The 15,063-nt window shown below is 56.1% G+C and overlaps 1 protein-coding gene across 20 annotated transcripts in view; it reads left to right on the top strand.

The window, feature by feature from the left end:
- BIN1 (bridging integrator 1) overlaps positions 1–15,063 on the top strand; it is a 152,716-nt gene that overhangs the window by 107,165 nt on the left and 30,488 nt on the right. For 9 of the 20 annotated variants that reach the window (XM_075933041.1, XM_075933051.1, XM_075933046.1 and 6 more), the window contains 4 exons: positions 2,499–2,584; positions 5,185–5,260; positions 5,592–5,674; positions 14,496–14,646. In XM_075933041.1, coding sequence (XP_075789156.1) covers positions 2,499–2,584; positions 5,185–5,260; positions 5,592–5,674; positions 14,496–14,646 — 396 coding nt within the window. Of the gene's footprint in view, positions 1–2,498; positions 2,585–5,184; positions 5,261–5,591; positions 5,675–9,121; positions 9,173–14,495; positions 14,647–15,063 lie in introns of all 20 variants that reach the window. The other 11 variants (XM_075933044.1, XM_075933058.1, XM_075933048.1 and 8 more) reach the window with 2 other exon arrangements.

Here is a 15,063-nt window from a genome sequence, read left to right on the forward strand (position 1 = left end):
GAGTCAACAGGGCATCCTTGTAGCCAAGAAGGCGAATGGCATATTAGGGAGCATTAGGAGGAGCATGGCCAGCAGATCCAGAGAAGTGATTATTCCCCTTTATTCGGCTCTGGGGAGGCCACATCTGGAGTATTGTGTCCAGTTCTGGGCCCCCCACTACAGAAAGGATGTGGACGCATTGGAGAGGGTCCAGCGGAGGGCAACCAAAACGATGAGGAGGCTGGAGCACGTGACCTATGAGGAGAGGCTACAGGATTTGGGCTTATTTAGTCTCCAAAAGAGAAGAGTGAGGGGGGATTTGGTAGCAGCCGTCAACGACCTGAAGGGGGTTCCAAAGAGGATGGAGAGAGGCTGTTCTCAGTAGTGACGGATGCAGAACGAGGAGCAATGGGCTCAAGTTGCAGTGGGGGAGGTCTAGGTTGGATATTAGGAAAAACTAGTTCCCTGGGCAGGTGGGAAGCACTGGGCTGGGTTCTCTAGGGAGGGGGTGGAATCTCCATCCCTAGAGGTGTTTAAGTCTCGGCTTGACAAAGCCCTGGCTGGGTTGATTGAGTTGGGCTTGGTCCTGCTTTGGGCAGGGGGCTCGATTCGATGACTCCAGAGGTCTCCGCCAGCCCTAGGATTCTATATTAGATGTTAAGGCCAGAAGAGGCCGTCATGATCCCATGACCCCTGCAGATCATCAAGTGGCGTATTTTTGGGGGTGTCCAGATGTGCAAGCCCGCAGTAAATGGGGAGCGTGTCTGTGTCATGCACGCGGTGGAACTGCGGGATGCCAGCGCACAAGGAGGCCGTCTTGGGGCAGTGACGGGTGTGACTCCTGTTTCCCTGCACTTTGCTTTTGGAGACCCATCCACCATTTCACAGAAAGGCCGAGACAGAAATTCCTTCCCGCACCTCTGTGTCTCCTCTGCAAGGAGCCCGGCCCTTGTCCTCTGACCTTGAGCACAGAGAATGTCCCTCCGGGCTTCTGCTGGGGGCTGGTGACTTCTGAAAGTGTAGAGGGGCGGGGGCTAGCCCGATACACCCCGAGCCACCTTCTTTGCTAGTTCCTACTGGCCGGGGGAGCAGGAGCCCAGAAGTGGGACCTGGGTCTGCCTATGCTGAAGCCTGCAAGGCCATGGATGGCTGGAGCCTTGTATGTCCCTCCCGTTGGCTTGTTGGTGAGCATATGTAATCCATGCCCGGGCTGGATGCGGCTCTCTGTCCCTTGGAGGGGCACTGAGACCACTGACAGAGAGAGGATGAGTTTGCTTTCCAGCCTGAGCTCAGAACCAGCTGGCTTCTAGCTTCAGTGGCAGAGGCTCATGTCCTGAGGTCGCAGGTTTGGTTCCTCCTGTCGGCATTACACATGCCCATCAGGAGATGGAGCCCAGTGCAGCCTGAAGCTAGGATCCCCATGCAGGTCTCGTTCTCCAGGTGACGTCTGCCCCCTTGTCTCTCAGGAGTGGCAGGAAGTGGCCTCTGGTTCACAGCTTCTTGTGGCAACGGGCAGGCTATGAGGGGGGCCCTGGGTTTGCCGGCTGGCCGTAGAGCCTTGTGACATTCCTGCTATTGTTTCCAATATAAACAGCAGTTTGTGCCGGCCTTCCTGTGAGGCTGAGCCTCAGGGTGGTTACTTCAGGGACTTGCTGTTCTCTTCCCCCCTCCTGGGGCTGGGGCCAGGCAACTGGAACCTTAGGGCCTTGAAGGGAGGAAGAGAGAGGTGGTGAATGGGCTTGGGGGTGAGTCGAGCTGTGGATGTGCCCGCTGCGTGCTCCGGGTGTGTGGGCGGTGGACCTGCCCCATGCTGTTTCAGCAGGAACCGTGAGCCTCCTCTGTCTCTGGCTGAGGCCCGAATTCTTGCCTGGCTCCGTGTTTCTAGCCTTGGGGAGATGGGAGGACAGCGGCCAGGGCAGATGCTGGCAGACAAACCATGAGCCCACCCCCATGTGGAAAGAGCTCTCCAGCCACCAGATGGCTCGTTTCCCTGGGCTGGGGGGTGGCCGCTGGCTCGTCAGCGCTGTCTCTGGCCTGCGGCCGAACCGAGGCCACATTCCTGGGTTGGGGGAGCCTGTCCTTGCTGCTCCAAGCCCTGCAGAGCCCGATCCAGCCTTGCCTCTGTGCCGGCCACTTCCCAGCCGTGCTGCAGGGGCACGACAGCTCTGCCAGGCAGCGACCTCTCCTACCCCTGTGCTTGGCACCTGCTGAGCCCCTTGTCTTCTCTTCGGCCTGTGCAGGGGGTTCACAGCTGGGGCGGGGCATCCAGCCGTGCAAGGAGCCAGGCTGAGGTACCCCGCTCGGCAGGCAGGTGGGAGAGGCCCCACCAGGAAAGGGGGAAGCCAGAGCGAATATCAGCCCTTGTCCTATGCAGAGAATTAACCCCGGTGGCCACACGTGCGGGTCGGGGGGTGGGGCAGGCAGGACTGGGGTGCTCCGGAACCGGCCTGGCCTCTCCAGCTGGCCAGGGGCCTCGAGGCGCTGGGCTGGCGCTGACGTGTCCCCTCTCTGTGGCAAAGGCGGAGGAAGAGCTGGTGAAAGCCCAGAAGGTGTTCGAGGAGATGAACCTGGATCTGCAGGAGGAGCTGCCCTCGCTATGGAATAGGTGAGCGCCCCACGGCAGCCGCTGGAGGGAGGGGAGTTGATTACTGTGGTGGGTGCGAAGATGGCTCTCTGCCCTAGATTTTGGGTAGTCCCAGCTCTTGGGGACTCTCCGGGTATGTCTACACTACCACCCTAGTTCGAACTAGGGTGGTAATGTAGGCAACCGGAGTTGCAAATGAAGCCTGGGATTTGAATTTCCCGGGCTTCATTTGCATAAAGCCGGGCGCCGCCATTTTTAAATGTCCGCTAGTGCGGACTCCGTGCCGCGCGGCTACACGTGGCACGGACTAGGTAGTTCGAACTAGGGTGGTAGTGTAGACCTACCCTCCTTGTGTTTCCAATCCAGCCCCCTGTCCTGTTTCTAAGACCTGCCATCCTTGGATCTCCCGGTGTGTGTTGCTTTTAGGGGTTGCCCATAAAATACATAGCACATTAGAGACTGGGTGCTTTTGTGTGTGTGTGTGTGTGTGGGGGGAGGGGTTAAATTGGGTGAGTGTGTGTGGGGGGAGGGGTTAAATTGGGTGAGTGTGTGTGGGGGGAGGGGTTAAATTGTTCGTGTGTGGGGGGGTAAATTGGACGAGTATGTGTGGGGGTGGAGGGATTAAATTGGGCGAGTGTGTGTGTGGGGGGGTAAATTGGGCGAGTGTGTGTGTGTGGGGGGGGGTAAATTGTGCAAGTGTGTGTGGGGAGGGGTTAAATTGGGCGAGTGTGTGTGTGGGGGGGTGGAGGGGTTAAATTGGGCGAGTGTGTGTGTGGGGGGGGGTGGAGGGGTTAAATTGGGCGAGTGTGTGTGTGTGGGGGTGGTGGAGGGGTTAAATTGGGCGAGTGTGTGTGTGTGGGGGGGGTTAAATTGGGCGAGTGTGTGTGTGGGGGGGTGGTGGAGGGGTTAAATTGGGCGAGTGTGTGTGGGGGTGATGGTGGAGGGGTTAAATTGGGCGAGTGTGTGTGGGGGTGGTGGTGGAGGGGTTAAATTGGGCGAGTGTGTGTGTGGGGGAGTGGAGGGGTTAAATTGGGCGAGTGTGTGTGTGTGTGTGTGTGTGTGTGTGTAAATTGGGCGAGTGTGTGTGTGTGTGTGTGTGTGTGTGTGGAGGGGGGTTAAATTGTGCAAGTTTGTTTCAGTGGTACAAAGCGGGAAAGCAAGCTGTAAGGGCCTTGAAAACCTGCCTAGGGAGAGCTGCCGTGCGCTGGCGGCGGGGCGGGATGGGAGCCGGGAAGGAGCTGTGGGGCGCGTTGACACTGCAGAGAAAACCCGGTGGCAGCGAGCCCAGGTGAAATGAGCCTGTGGGGTTGGGGCTACAGGGTAAAAAGAGCCGTGGAGACGTTCCCGCTGGAGCGTGGGCAGTGAGACCGTCCCGCTTGGCCGAGCTTCCCAGCCTGGGCTGCAGTCCAGTCAGAAACGTCGAGGCTGTTCTTTTTAATCCCACAGCCCAGCTCCGAGGCTCCGCCCGGCCGGGTTTTCTTTGCTGGGTCCCCCTAAGCACTGAGCTCTCCGGCCTGGCGGGCAAGTCCTTTGCCGGGAGAGGGGGTCCCGAACCTCCAGCCTGGCTGCACACTGGGACCCAGCAGGCCGCCTCGGCGTGCTCGGTTCCGGCGGGCAGGCTGGGCACGGGAAAGGAGGCAGGCGGCGACGGGAGACCAGCAGGCTTGTCGTGGGAACGCAGGGGAGCTAGGAGCAGTCCCGGTGGGGTTGGAGGATGAACGAGGAAGGGGTGTCAAGGTGGCGTGCTGGCAAAACCCACTCAGCGGTGTCCCGGTGCAACATGCCGTCCCTGGGGCTGGCTAGGCGGATGGGGGTAGAGGGAGGACAGGAGGAGGAGGTGGGGAGAGCCAGCATCAGTGGGACGAAAGCAAAAGGCGTATGAGCCACGGGGCCTCCTGGAGGTCCTGACTCCCCGGCAGGCCTGCCTTCTCCCTTTCTCATAGACTCATAGACTTTAAGGTCAGAAGGGACCATTCTGATCATCTAGTCTGCCCCCCTGCACAGTGCAGGCTACAGAATCTCATCCACCACTCCTAGAATAATCCTCTCACCTATATCTCAGATATTGAAGCCTTCAAATACTTTGAAGGCCCCAAGATGCAGAGAATCCTCCAGCTGTGATCTGTGCCCCATGCTACAGAGGAAGGAGAAAAACCTCCAGGGCCTCTGCCAATCTACCCTGGAGGAAAATTCCTTCCCGACCCCAAATATGGCGATCAGCTAAACCCTGAGCATGTGGGCAAGACTCACCAGCCAGACACCCAGGAAGTTCTCTATTCTAACTCCTATCATCCCTCCATTGACCTATTTCCCACTGAAAATAAATGGTCAATTAGTTACAACCAACTTTCTGCTACAACCAACCGTCCCCTGTAGTCCCCCAGGGCCTGGTTCATTCCTTAACTACTGTCTCCCACCTGGCAGCAAAGCAAGAGAGTCCTTGCAACTCACAGGGGTGTGTGGGGCCTTTCTGACAGCCCCCGCGCATTCCCTACCTGCTGTTGTGGCAGAGAGAGAGCACGGCTTAAATATGAAGTGTGCGTGGGGGGGTATTAGCAGAAGAAACTGGGTCAACAGATCTCGGCTGAGCCGCTAACTTCTGCTCTGCGTTCGTTCGGCAGCCGTGTTGGTTTCTATGTCAACACGTTCCAGAGCATCGCGGGCCTAGAGGAGAACTTCCACAAAGAAATGAGCAAGGTAAGGGACAGAGCGGCGGCCGAGGCTTCAGCTGCGTTCAGGCAGGGGTCCCCGGTGTTACTGGGCGGGGGAGAGAAAGGCAGGACATCGAAAAGGCCGGAGCACGGTTGTCCGTCAGCCTAACACACAGGCTCCCTGTGCGGCGTGGGTGGCGCTTCCTGGGTGGAAGTTTAACGACTGTACGGCTGGCGCTAGCGCTTCCCATTATGTTCCCGTCCCAAGGGGAGCCGCCGGGGAAGCGCTGGAGCGAGAGGGGGGACCCAGGTTTACCACAGTCCTGGCGCAGGGCCCTCTCCCTCCCCCGCTGCTCAGGGGTCTCTTCTTGTTACAGCTGAACCAAACCCTCAACGATGTCCTGGCGAACCTGGAGAAGCAGCATTCAAGCAACGCCTTCCCCATCAAAGCGCAGCCGAGGTGAGTCGCTGCAGCCGCGCCGTGCACCCCCTGCCGCGCCTGGAGGGGCGGCTACGAGGCCGCCGTGGTGCGCGGGAATGCCTCTTACCAGGGAGAGGGAAGTGGTTTTATTTGCCGCCTCTTGGTTTCAGTTCTTCTTCACCCTCCGTGGCTGGCCCCTCTCAAATAGATCATGCAAAACTGACCTGCCCCGGGCATCTCGTTTTGGGCTCCCACTGGGACACTCCCAGATTTAGGGTGTCATCTGCTCCGGCCCAAATTCCTCGGTGTTGCAGAGACAGGAGCGTCTTGTCCCGTTCCTCCTCCCCCCCCCCCCCCCCCATCTCTTCCCGTCACCAAGCCTGAATCTCCAGTGGGCAAACTTGTGTGCACAATTACCCATTTTGTGCATGCAAAGGGTGGCTTTGCCTTGGCAAATCTTGTAGGCAAGTGAGGATTTTGGCCTTTCCCCTGAGAGCACATCAGACCCCTCCTATACCCAGGCATCTCTGCAAAGGGCTAGCGTCCACAGGATCCTTTTTCTTTAATTGTTTTTTTTTCTCCTCAACGGCATCGGATCTTCCTTGATTCACTGCAGATCTTGAGCCTTCCAGTTTAGGGAGCGGGAGGGTTCAGACTTTGGCTGAGGCTGGCTCCCCTCCAGATGCACGAGCGATGAAGCAATGCGGGCCTCTGGCTTCCAGCTGCTGCTTGTCACGTGCCGGGAGAGCAGCAATACAGCCTAACTGCCAAATCAGCATCTTGCTGGAACCCAGGTGGGGCGTTGGCAGGATGCCAGTGACGGCTTCAGCCTTTGTGCATTGCTTCAGGACAGCGGTGGAAAGGATCGAGGAGCTGGGGGTGGGACCCTGTGGATTCTTCTTCCTTCCCTTCCCATTTAACCCTTGGTTGCAAACACAGACCCCTTTATGGAGGATGATGACTGGGTAGCTGCAAAGGTGAGAGTGTTCTCCTAAGGCAGGGGCCCTGTTTTGTCCGGATCGACACACACATCCATGAAACCTACGCCCACTGGAGATGGTGTTTCCGTCTCCCCATCTCGCAAACCTCCACCTGCAGACTTTGTATCCCAAAGACAGTGGCATTGTGCATGGAAGAGACACTGGCTCTTCTGTCCTCTACCAAATGATGCTACGATAGGAATAGGACACCAGCGTGTTGGAACATTTCCTACCTGACGGGAGATGGGTCCTTTGCTACGTCGCTTCTTTCCTGTCTTCCCCCTCCCCAAGAGCGTGTGTCTATTGCAAACCCAGCAAGACCTGCGATGGAGTCAGCACAGAAATCTGGGATCTGCTCCTGGCCATACAGTCTAGTGACCTTGCAACGCCCTAGCCCAGCCCTGTGGCTTGAGTGTGCCGGGTCTTTCCCCACTGAGCCCAGGGAGCAGGTGGGATCCTCCCAGTTCTAAAGACAGCAGGGGAGAAGTGCTTGGCCACCTTCAAGTCAACGGGGGTTTTGATCTTGACTTCAGTTAAGTTGTGATTCCATCTCCGGTCTAGGGTGGTTCTTCCCTGGCCCCTTTCTCCATGCAGCCAGCTCCATCCTGCTGGGATGGGGTTCATGGGGCTCTCATGAATGCTGAGTTTCTGGTTTCCTCCAGAAGGCACCCAGGCCTGGTTAACCCACTTGCTTGGGACTCTCCGGACGTCTGCTCGGAGGGAGGGCACAAACCGAACCCGGGAGCGGGATGAGGAGGCTCCGAGTCGGCGGCGGAGGCTTTAGCGCTGGCCCAGTGGAACGCAGGGGAGGCACCGCCGCACGCGCGTGTTTGGTTTTACTGTGACGGGATTCCTGGCCGGCAGCGAGGTCTCCCCCGAACAAAGCAAATTAGAGTTTCCATCCGTGTAGTCTTGGTCCAGGGGAGCTGCCAGCTCCGTCTGTAGGACAGGAGACAGCCCTGCTCCCTCCTCTGTAGCCAGAGCACCTGGGCGTGTGGGGAGAGCTGAGCGGGGGGGAACGAACACAGAAAACCCTCTATGTGTAGAAAGTCACAGTCTTGGCTCCATTCCCCTCCACCCCCCATGCCTGGTTGTCCCAGACGTGCCCCACTCTGCAGGTGCTCGGAGGCAGAGCTAAAGGGATCTTTGCAATCCGAAAAGCATCCTCCTCTCTCCTGTTACCGCACTGCTCTGGGGTGCTACCCACGGCCCAAGCCCATCCTGAAATACGGGAGACCCTCCTGATGTGTGGAGTTACTCTTGGCGGTTCCGTGGATTCGTGGCTCTCCTGGCCCAGCCTGGGCGATAGCAGCGGAGGGTGGGAGCCATGGGGAACCTGCGGTGAGTTCCTTGCAGCTGCCAGGAGCCGTGGTGAGGTCCCCCACGGCTCCCGGCAGCTGCGGTGAGTTCGGGAGCCACAGGGCGTTCACCGCAGGGGCCGGGAGCCACTGCTCCCAATATTCATGATTTTCACCCTGCCTGGCGCAGGTTTCCCGTAGAGCCATTCCAGACAGATACCCAGGCAGGGGGGTAGATTTTTGCACATGGCAGGAAGCGCAGTTGGGCATTTCCACCTCTCCAGGTGACTCCTCTGCTTCTTGGTGGTGGATCTTGTCCACTGGGACTCGGGAAAGGCCCCTTCCCTGTCTCATTGCAGAGCCTGGTGGTCTCCCTGGCTTGTGTACGCGGGAGAAGGAGCTAGGGATGGGGCCAGGGAAATGGATCGAGATGGGGGGAGAAATAGGCCGGCTCCCTTGTTAGGTTAGCGGGCTGTCTTCACGAGGAATCCTGCTGCACAGAGCAAACGCCGATGTGCTTTGAGAGTGTAAATCAGTGTTTCTTAAACTGTGTTCTGCCACGAGACAGTCAGAGGTGTGCCACGGAGAACAGAATTCAAAATGGCCACCCTTAAAGGGGCAGGCGACCTTTTTTTTTCCTCAATAACTTTCCCCTGACCCTTTTTCCCCCTGACCTTCCCCCCCCCCCCCTCAAAAAAAAAATCCTTGGTGTTCCTCATTTTAAAAAAAAATTGTTTGGTGTTCCTCGGTCTTAAAAAGTTTAAGAAACACTGGTATAAATAGAGGGGAGCCTCTATTCTGGTTTCAGTACCAGTCGGGGAGAAGGAGGAGCTGAGAGTCGGGGTTCCTGGCTTCTTGCTGGCTCACTGTGGGACTGGAATGTCTCAGCCTCCGTTTGCCCACTTGAGAGAGGAGACTATTTACAGATCCCCCGCCTGCCCGGCTTTCAGCACATCTGCCTTTCTTGGGCTATACAGAGCTTCCCCCGAGGAAACGCGCGTCTCTTAGCCCTGCCGTGCTCATGCAAGTCCCTGCCTCACCCAGCGAGCCCCGTTCTTTGTTCTCTCTCCTTGTACGGACCCCAAACCCGGAAGGAAGGGCTTGAATTCAGTAGCCATCTGGCACCAGGTTTGCTGCTCCGTGGCAGCTTACCGGTCGCTCCCCCGTGGCTGTGCTGGAAATCATTGTGTGCTGTCCTCCCCCCCCAGAAAGAAAACTAAACTGTTCTCCCGGCTGCGGAAAAAGATGAGCAGGTACCGGTATGCAGAGCATCCCTCTGAGACGAGCCTGAGTGGAATATAAGTCCGTGTGCTAACAGCCTGGGGTGTGTTAACGCGAGGCCTGGAGTTGCGTGCATGACTCTCTGTGTTTCAGGTCCCGTGGGATTCGTGGAGAGCGACGCATGTCTGACTAACTCTAACTATTTTCGCGTCCTGGTGTGAATCCCGGCTCCCTTTCTGGTGCTTGGGCGGAGTTTGGCACTGAGGGGCGGTGTGGGTGGCCCGGGATGTGCAGGAGGTCGGATCAGATGCCCTCGAGGTCCCGTCTGGCTTTGAATTCGGACTCCAGGGCTATTCGCGCCCCCAGGCTTTGCCTGGGCTCCGTGCGGCTCTGCTTTCACTTCCCGTGTGATTTGGACGGAAGCTGATTGGAAACGGGGGCAGCTTTGTCCGTTAAAAAGGCTTCATTTGCCCAAGATGGACCCTTTCCTTCCAACTGTGTTCGGCATTACTGCCTGGGTAAGAGGAAATAAGGTGCCATCGCTGTCTTACTGGCAGGACCTGGGTTCCCCCTGCTTTGCCTCTTGCGACATCGATTACAGTTTGCAGGAACCCAGTGCAACGTGGCTGGAAAAGGCTTCCCGGGGTGCAGGTGTGAGTCGCAGCACAAAGACACAGCAGCGGGGGGGAGGTAACCCTGTTTCCTTTTAAAAAGCACCTGGTTGTAACTTCTGTTTCAAGATACAGAGCAGCGTGACACCCCTTCCCCTCCCCCCGTGGTTGTAGCTGTTGGCTCCATGCATGTTGTAACTAAGATGGAAACATGGTGAAGGTTGTTATCAGACAGGCCGACAGATTTGCCAGACCCACTCTGCACTTCTGAAAGGGGCGGGGCCTCAGGTGAAAGGGGCGGGGCCTCAGGTGAAAGGGGCGGGGCTTCAGGTGAAAGGGGCGGGGCCTAAGGCGAAAGGGGTGGGGCTGGGGACTAGCCGCCTCCTGCCAGCCGCAGCTCTGGCGGTGATTTAAAGGGCTCAGGGCTCCAGCGGCCACTGTTGCCACAGTAGCTGAGAGCCCCAGGCCCTCAATCCTGGCAGTCCTGTTGCCGGGCCTGGTGGTTGTTGGGTGCGTGCACAAAGGAAGACTTGAGAGAGACCGAATGAGGGAAAATGGGACACCAAGTGGGGCTAGTCCGAGCCCGCCTCCCTCCTCCCACCCACGCCAGGCCGGCCCGAATGGCTCATCCGGACCCCCTCCACAAAATTGCCTGAGCCACCCCCAAATTCCCTGTGTGGAGCTGGCAACGGTGGAGCCCTGTGCCCCCCACATGACGCTGTTGTTGCTGCTCACTGAGCCCTGCACTCCCCTTCACAGGGCGGGCACTGCCACTTGCCCCCAGGCACGTCTCTGTGCCCCGGACCTTTCTGACAAACTCCCCCTTTGGCCAAAAGAGTTGGGCTGGCCGGGCCAAGGCTTCAACAGGGACCGTCCCAGGCAAAACGGGCCGTGCGGTCACCGTGGACCGAACGCACAAGAAAGGTGGCGCCGAGTGGGGGATCGTTGTGTAATCGTGCGGAGGCCTTTCCTAGCGTGAGTTTCCTCCCTCCCTCTGCATAGACCGAGGCTGTTCAGAAAGTCATCGTTCTGAGCCCCGCCGGCCCAAAGGATTGGGACCCAGGGCTTCTGGGATTTTTACCCTTCTGTAAAATGGAGCTAATCGTACCTCTCACAGGGAAGCTGAGGGAACGAATGGCTTTTTAGACGGTGCTTTTGAGACCCTCGGATAAAAGAGGGTGAGTAAGTGACAACAGCTTTTGTTCTGTTAAGTCTTGTGCTGGGCAACTGAAGGGTTAGGATTCGGGCAAGATGCGTCTGTTCTTACTGCTGTCCGGTAACACTAGGGCACCAGTGACAGGAACCCTCAAGAGCTGTACCCTGTGTTACCCCTGCTATGGCTGTCTGCGCCAATCAGGCATCTCCGCAGAGTGCCCTTCGTTGCCCTAACATGGCAACCGCGTGAGCTCAGAGCAGGTCCAGATGGCTCTGGGTTACTATGCCAGGGCTTCATGGGGTGGAGCTGGCGCCGGTGTAATGCTGGGACGTTGGCAAGCACCGGAGCACGTGTTGGGACCTGACTGCTCTCTATCTCTGATCTTGTGTCCTGGTATGTGTGGGCGTGGTAGCGCTGGCCTTGATTCCCCCGCGCTCATCACGCTTTGGTGCGAACGAATGATGGTCCCATCTTAGCTCCTCTTCCGAGATCCCGACCCCTTTCCCACGTGGGAGTTTGCAGAGGAGCGACAGGGCTGGGAATAAATAGCAGAACAACGGGCGTCTCCTCCTTTCTAACAAAATTGCTGCAGCCTGTGGAAGTCCTTTCTGCAAATGTTGGCGTTTGCTGTTTCAAACCAGACAAGGCAGAGAGGGTGGAGGGCTAGCAGCCTTGAGTCTCAGCACCAGGGCCGTCCTTATGCCTATGCAGCTGCATTGGGCACCTGAAAATTTGGGGCACTGTTGGGTCTTAATGTCCACCCTCCTAGAGGATCTAGTGAACTTAAAAGTGACAAAGCCTGCCCGAGCCGTTAGCACAACACAGCGCTTGTGAAAGAGCTGTTCAAACGGCAGTGAAGCCGTTCAACGGGCATTTGCCAACTCCAAGTCTAGATGGCCAGTTTTGGAGTTTACTGTGTAAGTCAACACAGCAGGATGCGAAGCCGGGGCGGGGGAAGCAAGGCGCTAAGGAGGGCGGTGAAGGCATAAAATGTGCTTTCAAATATTTCATTAGTGTGTTGCTGAAGATTATAAAATCACAGCTCTAAACAAATTTGCCGTCCCTCCCTCCTCCCCCGGCTGTCGTCGGGCTCAGGGGTACCAGTTTAATAGTACGGCATAGGGCTACCTATATTCGAAGGACAGCCCTGCTCAGCCGCACAGTAAGGGTGTGTTTGCTTTGCGTGAATTTGCTTCCCTTGATAGCGTGCCGTCAGTTGTTTGGCTCTGTCTAAAACAGAGCTTTGGTTCTGTCTAAAATATATTCAAACGGCCAATGTCAGTCAAGTTTATTGCTGTACCAAGCCATTCAGGCCATGGTACAAGAGACGAGCTCTGTGCGGTACCAGTCTGCGGGAAGCTGTCTCGTGCCGTGTGGCATGCACTTGACGGAGCAGCCGTGCTCTCAAAGTGACACGTTTCCGCTGACTTGCGTTCTGTGGGGAATCGACGTGTCACCCAGCGCGAAAATCCAACCTGGCAGTTTGTCTCAGTTCCGATCTGGCGGGTTTGTTCCTTCCTGACCTCTGTGGAGCATTTCAGAGTCTGCTGTGGGAAGGTCCTTCCCAGGCCATAGACCAAAAGTCGCTTGATATCAACACGTTTCCTACCTGCGTATGCCAGATACGTCTTTTGGCAAACGCAAGGTATTGTGGGACGCCTAGTGCAAGTGGGCGGGGTTATGTAAAAAGCATAGTTAATGGTGCCTCCAACAGTGCCCCCTGCTGGTGATTTCAGGATGTAGCATCGATGGGAAGAAGGAAGGAATGGAATGGGATTTGCCTGGCGCCAGGGATTATCTTTTAATCCCCCTTCTGTCCCGCCCCACAATACCTGCTGCCCCCTATCAGTGCATTGTTTCTTGCATTTTTATCCTCCTCCCACCCACAATAATACTAGATTCCTCAAATCCTGCAAGAGAGACAAATTCCCCAACACTAGTAAAAAAACGAACCCACAGTGTTGGTTAACACATTGTATTTGTAAATGTAATTCAGGCACAATTTTTACCACTAAAATCTTGCTTAGACTATTTAGTGATTTAATATCTTCCTGCAGATTGCCTTGGTGTGGCTGCTTTTTTTTTTTTTTTAAACCCAGCCTATCCCACCCACCACCAAGTACATTTTACCCACTTCTGCTATTAAGGTAGTAGGTCCTGTGGGACCGGTGGGATCCCAGTCCCTCTGCAGGGCCTTGCCTGGGACAGACGATGCCAGAAATGTGGTAGTGACAGGGCAGTGTTCCAAGAGATGCTGCGGGAGAAGTTGGGGAACGATTGGACACCCCTATTCTCACAGGGCGAGAGCCATTAGCACAGAAAGCTGCTGTTTGGTTTTTTTTTATCTTGTTTTGCTGGGGGTGTGAATGTCATTAGATACTTCCCACCCCCAGAAGAGCATGGAGTGACTGCTTCTTGGGGGGTTTCTCTGCAGTTGGGGAATGAGGTGGGGTCGGGAGCTCAAAGTCTGGTGCTTGCTTTGAACTAGGGGTCAACAAATGAAATTAATAGGTAGTAGGCTTAAAACAAAAGGAAGTATTTCTTCACACATTGCACAGTCAACCTGTGGAACTCCTCGCCAGAGGATGTTGTGAAGACCAGGACTTTAACAGGGTTCATAAAAGAACTAGATAAGTTCATGGAGGTTAGGTCCATCAATGGCTATTTGCCAGGATGGGTAGGAGTGGTATCCCTAGCCTCTGTTTGTCAGAGGCTAGGGATATGGGTGACGAGTGGAATTGCTTTATGATTTCCTGTTCTGCTCACTTCCTCTGGGGCACCTGGCACTGGCCACTGTCAGCAGATAGGATACTGGGCCAGATGGACTTTCGGTTTGACCCAGTCAGGCTGTTTCTGTGAGTCTTTAAATGCCTCTTCTTGGGTCTTTTTCCACCCTGTCCTAAAATTGAGTGTTTCAGCATGAGACTGAAGTGCATCCTCTGTTGGCATGAGTCTCGAAATGCCACGGTTGGCCTATAATGACGAGACCATGAGAAATCACAGGGCAGAAGGGGTCAAGGTTGGGGAAAGCGGGCAGCCTAGTCGTTGGGATGGGACCTGAGATTCCTTTCTTCTGCTGCCTGAGCCTTCGGGCAAAGGGTCTCGCCCCTCTCCCCCTTGTGCCGCACCCTAGAGGATGACAACCTACTACTGCTGCCAGCTACTTTGTTTGCGCACATGGTGGAGGTCCGTGGGTGCAGCCGCTGTCAACATACCACCCAAGGCTGGAATTTCTGGGGTTGAACTTTGAAGTGTGGTATTCTTGGTTTTTTAAAGCTAGGGCGCGATGCACCCAAACCCCGTGAAAGGGGTGTGATTGAGGTTGCAAAGTCAAAAGTTGGGTAATGCCAGAATTCAGATTTCCCATATTCTAGCCGAAACCGTGTCTGCCCTAGGTGCATCCGTATGCATGCCAGGCCGGGGCGTAGGTGAGTGATCGCGGTTTGCATGAGGTCCTGCTGCAAAAAGACAATGAGGGAGGCTGAGCAAGGAGCCGCTTGGATGTGGGGAGACAGCTGAGTCCATGGATCAGGCTGACGGATCAGAACAATCGATGCGACCAGTTCTGACTGTCTTTTCCTTTCTCTCCCGCAGCGACAGTACCCCAGCGAAAGCAAACAAAAGCCCCTCGCCTCCTCCCGACGGGTCCCCCATCACCAGCCCCGAGATCAAGACCGTCAACCATGAGCTGGAACCATCCTCTTTGGAAGCACCCGGGGCTGGCATCCCTAAGTCTCCATCTCAGGTAGTATCCTTGAGGAGTTCACCGGGCCTTGGCAATGGAGTCTCTGCTGCCAAAGGCATAGTGGGTTGCACAAGGCCATCTCATAAGTCTTTGGCTGCTGTTTTGTGGCAGGCACTGCCTGTCTGGTATGATTCGTTGCTCCCTGTATTGCCAGGAGAATGCTAAACAGGCCCTGAAATGCCTCTTCCCTGAAGTAACATGTTGTTCGTAGGAGACCAAATACTACCCCTCTACTAGGGTGCTCCATTCAGAGGGAGTGAAGGTGAAAGTCAGTTGAGCTATGATGCTTGTTCTCTGTGGCACACGTCATTAACCTGTGGAACTCCTTGCTGCAGGATAGCACTGAAGCCAAAAGCTGAGCAATATCCGAAAATGGATTTGGGTAAGGAGAACATCCACAATTACATAAAACAGGGT

Source organism: Pelodiscus sinensis, chromosome 7, assembly GCF_049634645.1.
Source record: "Pelodiscus sinensis isolate JC-2024 chromosome 7, ASM4963464v1, whole genome shotgun sequence".
NCBI lineage: Eukaryota > Metazoa > Chordata > Testudines > Trionychidae > Pelodiscus > Pelodiscus sinensis.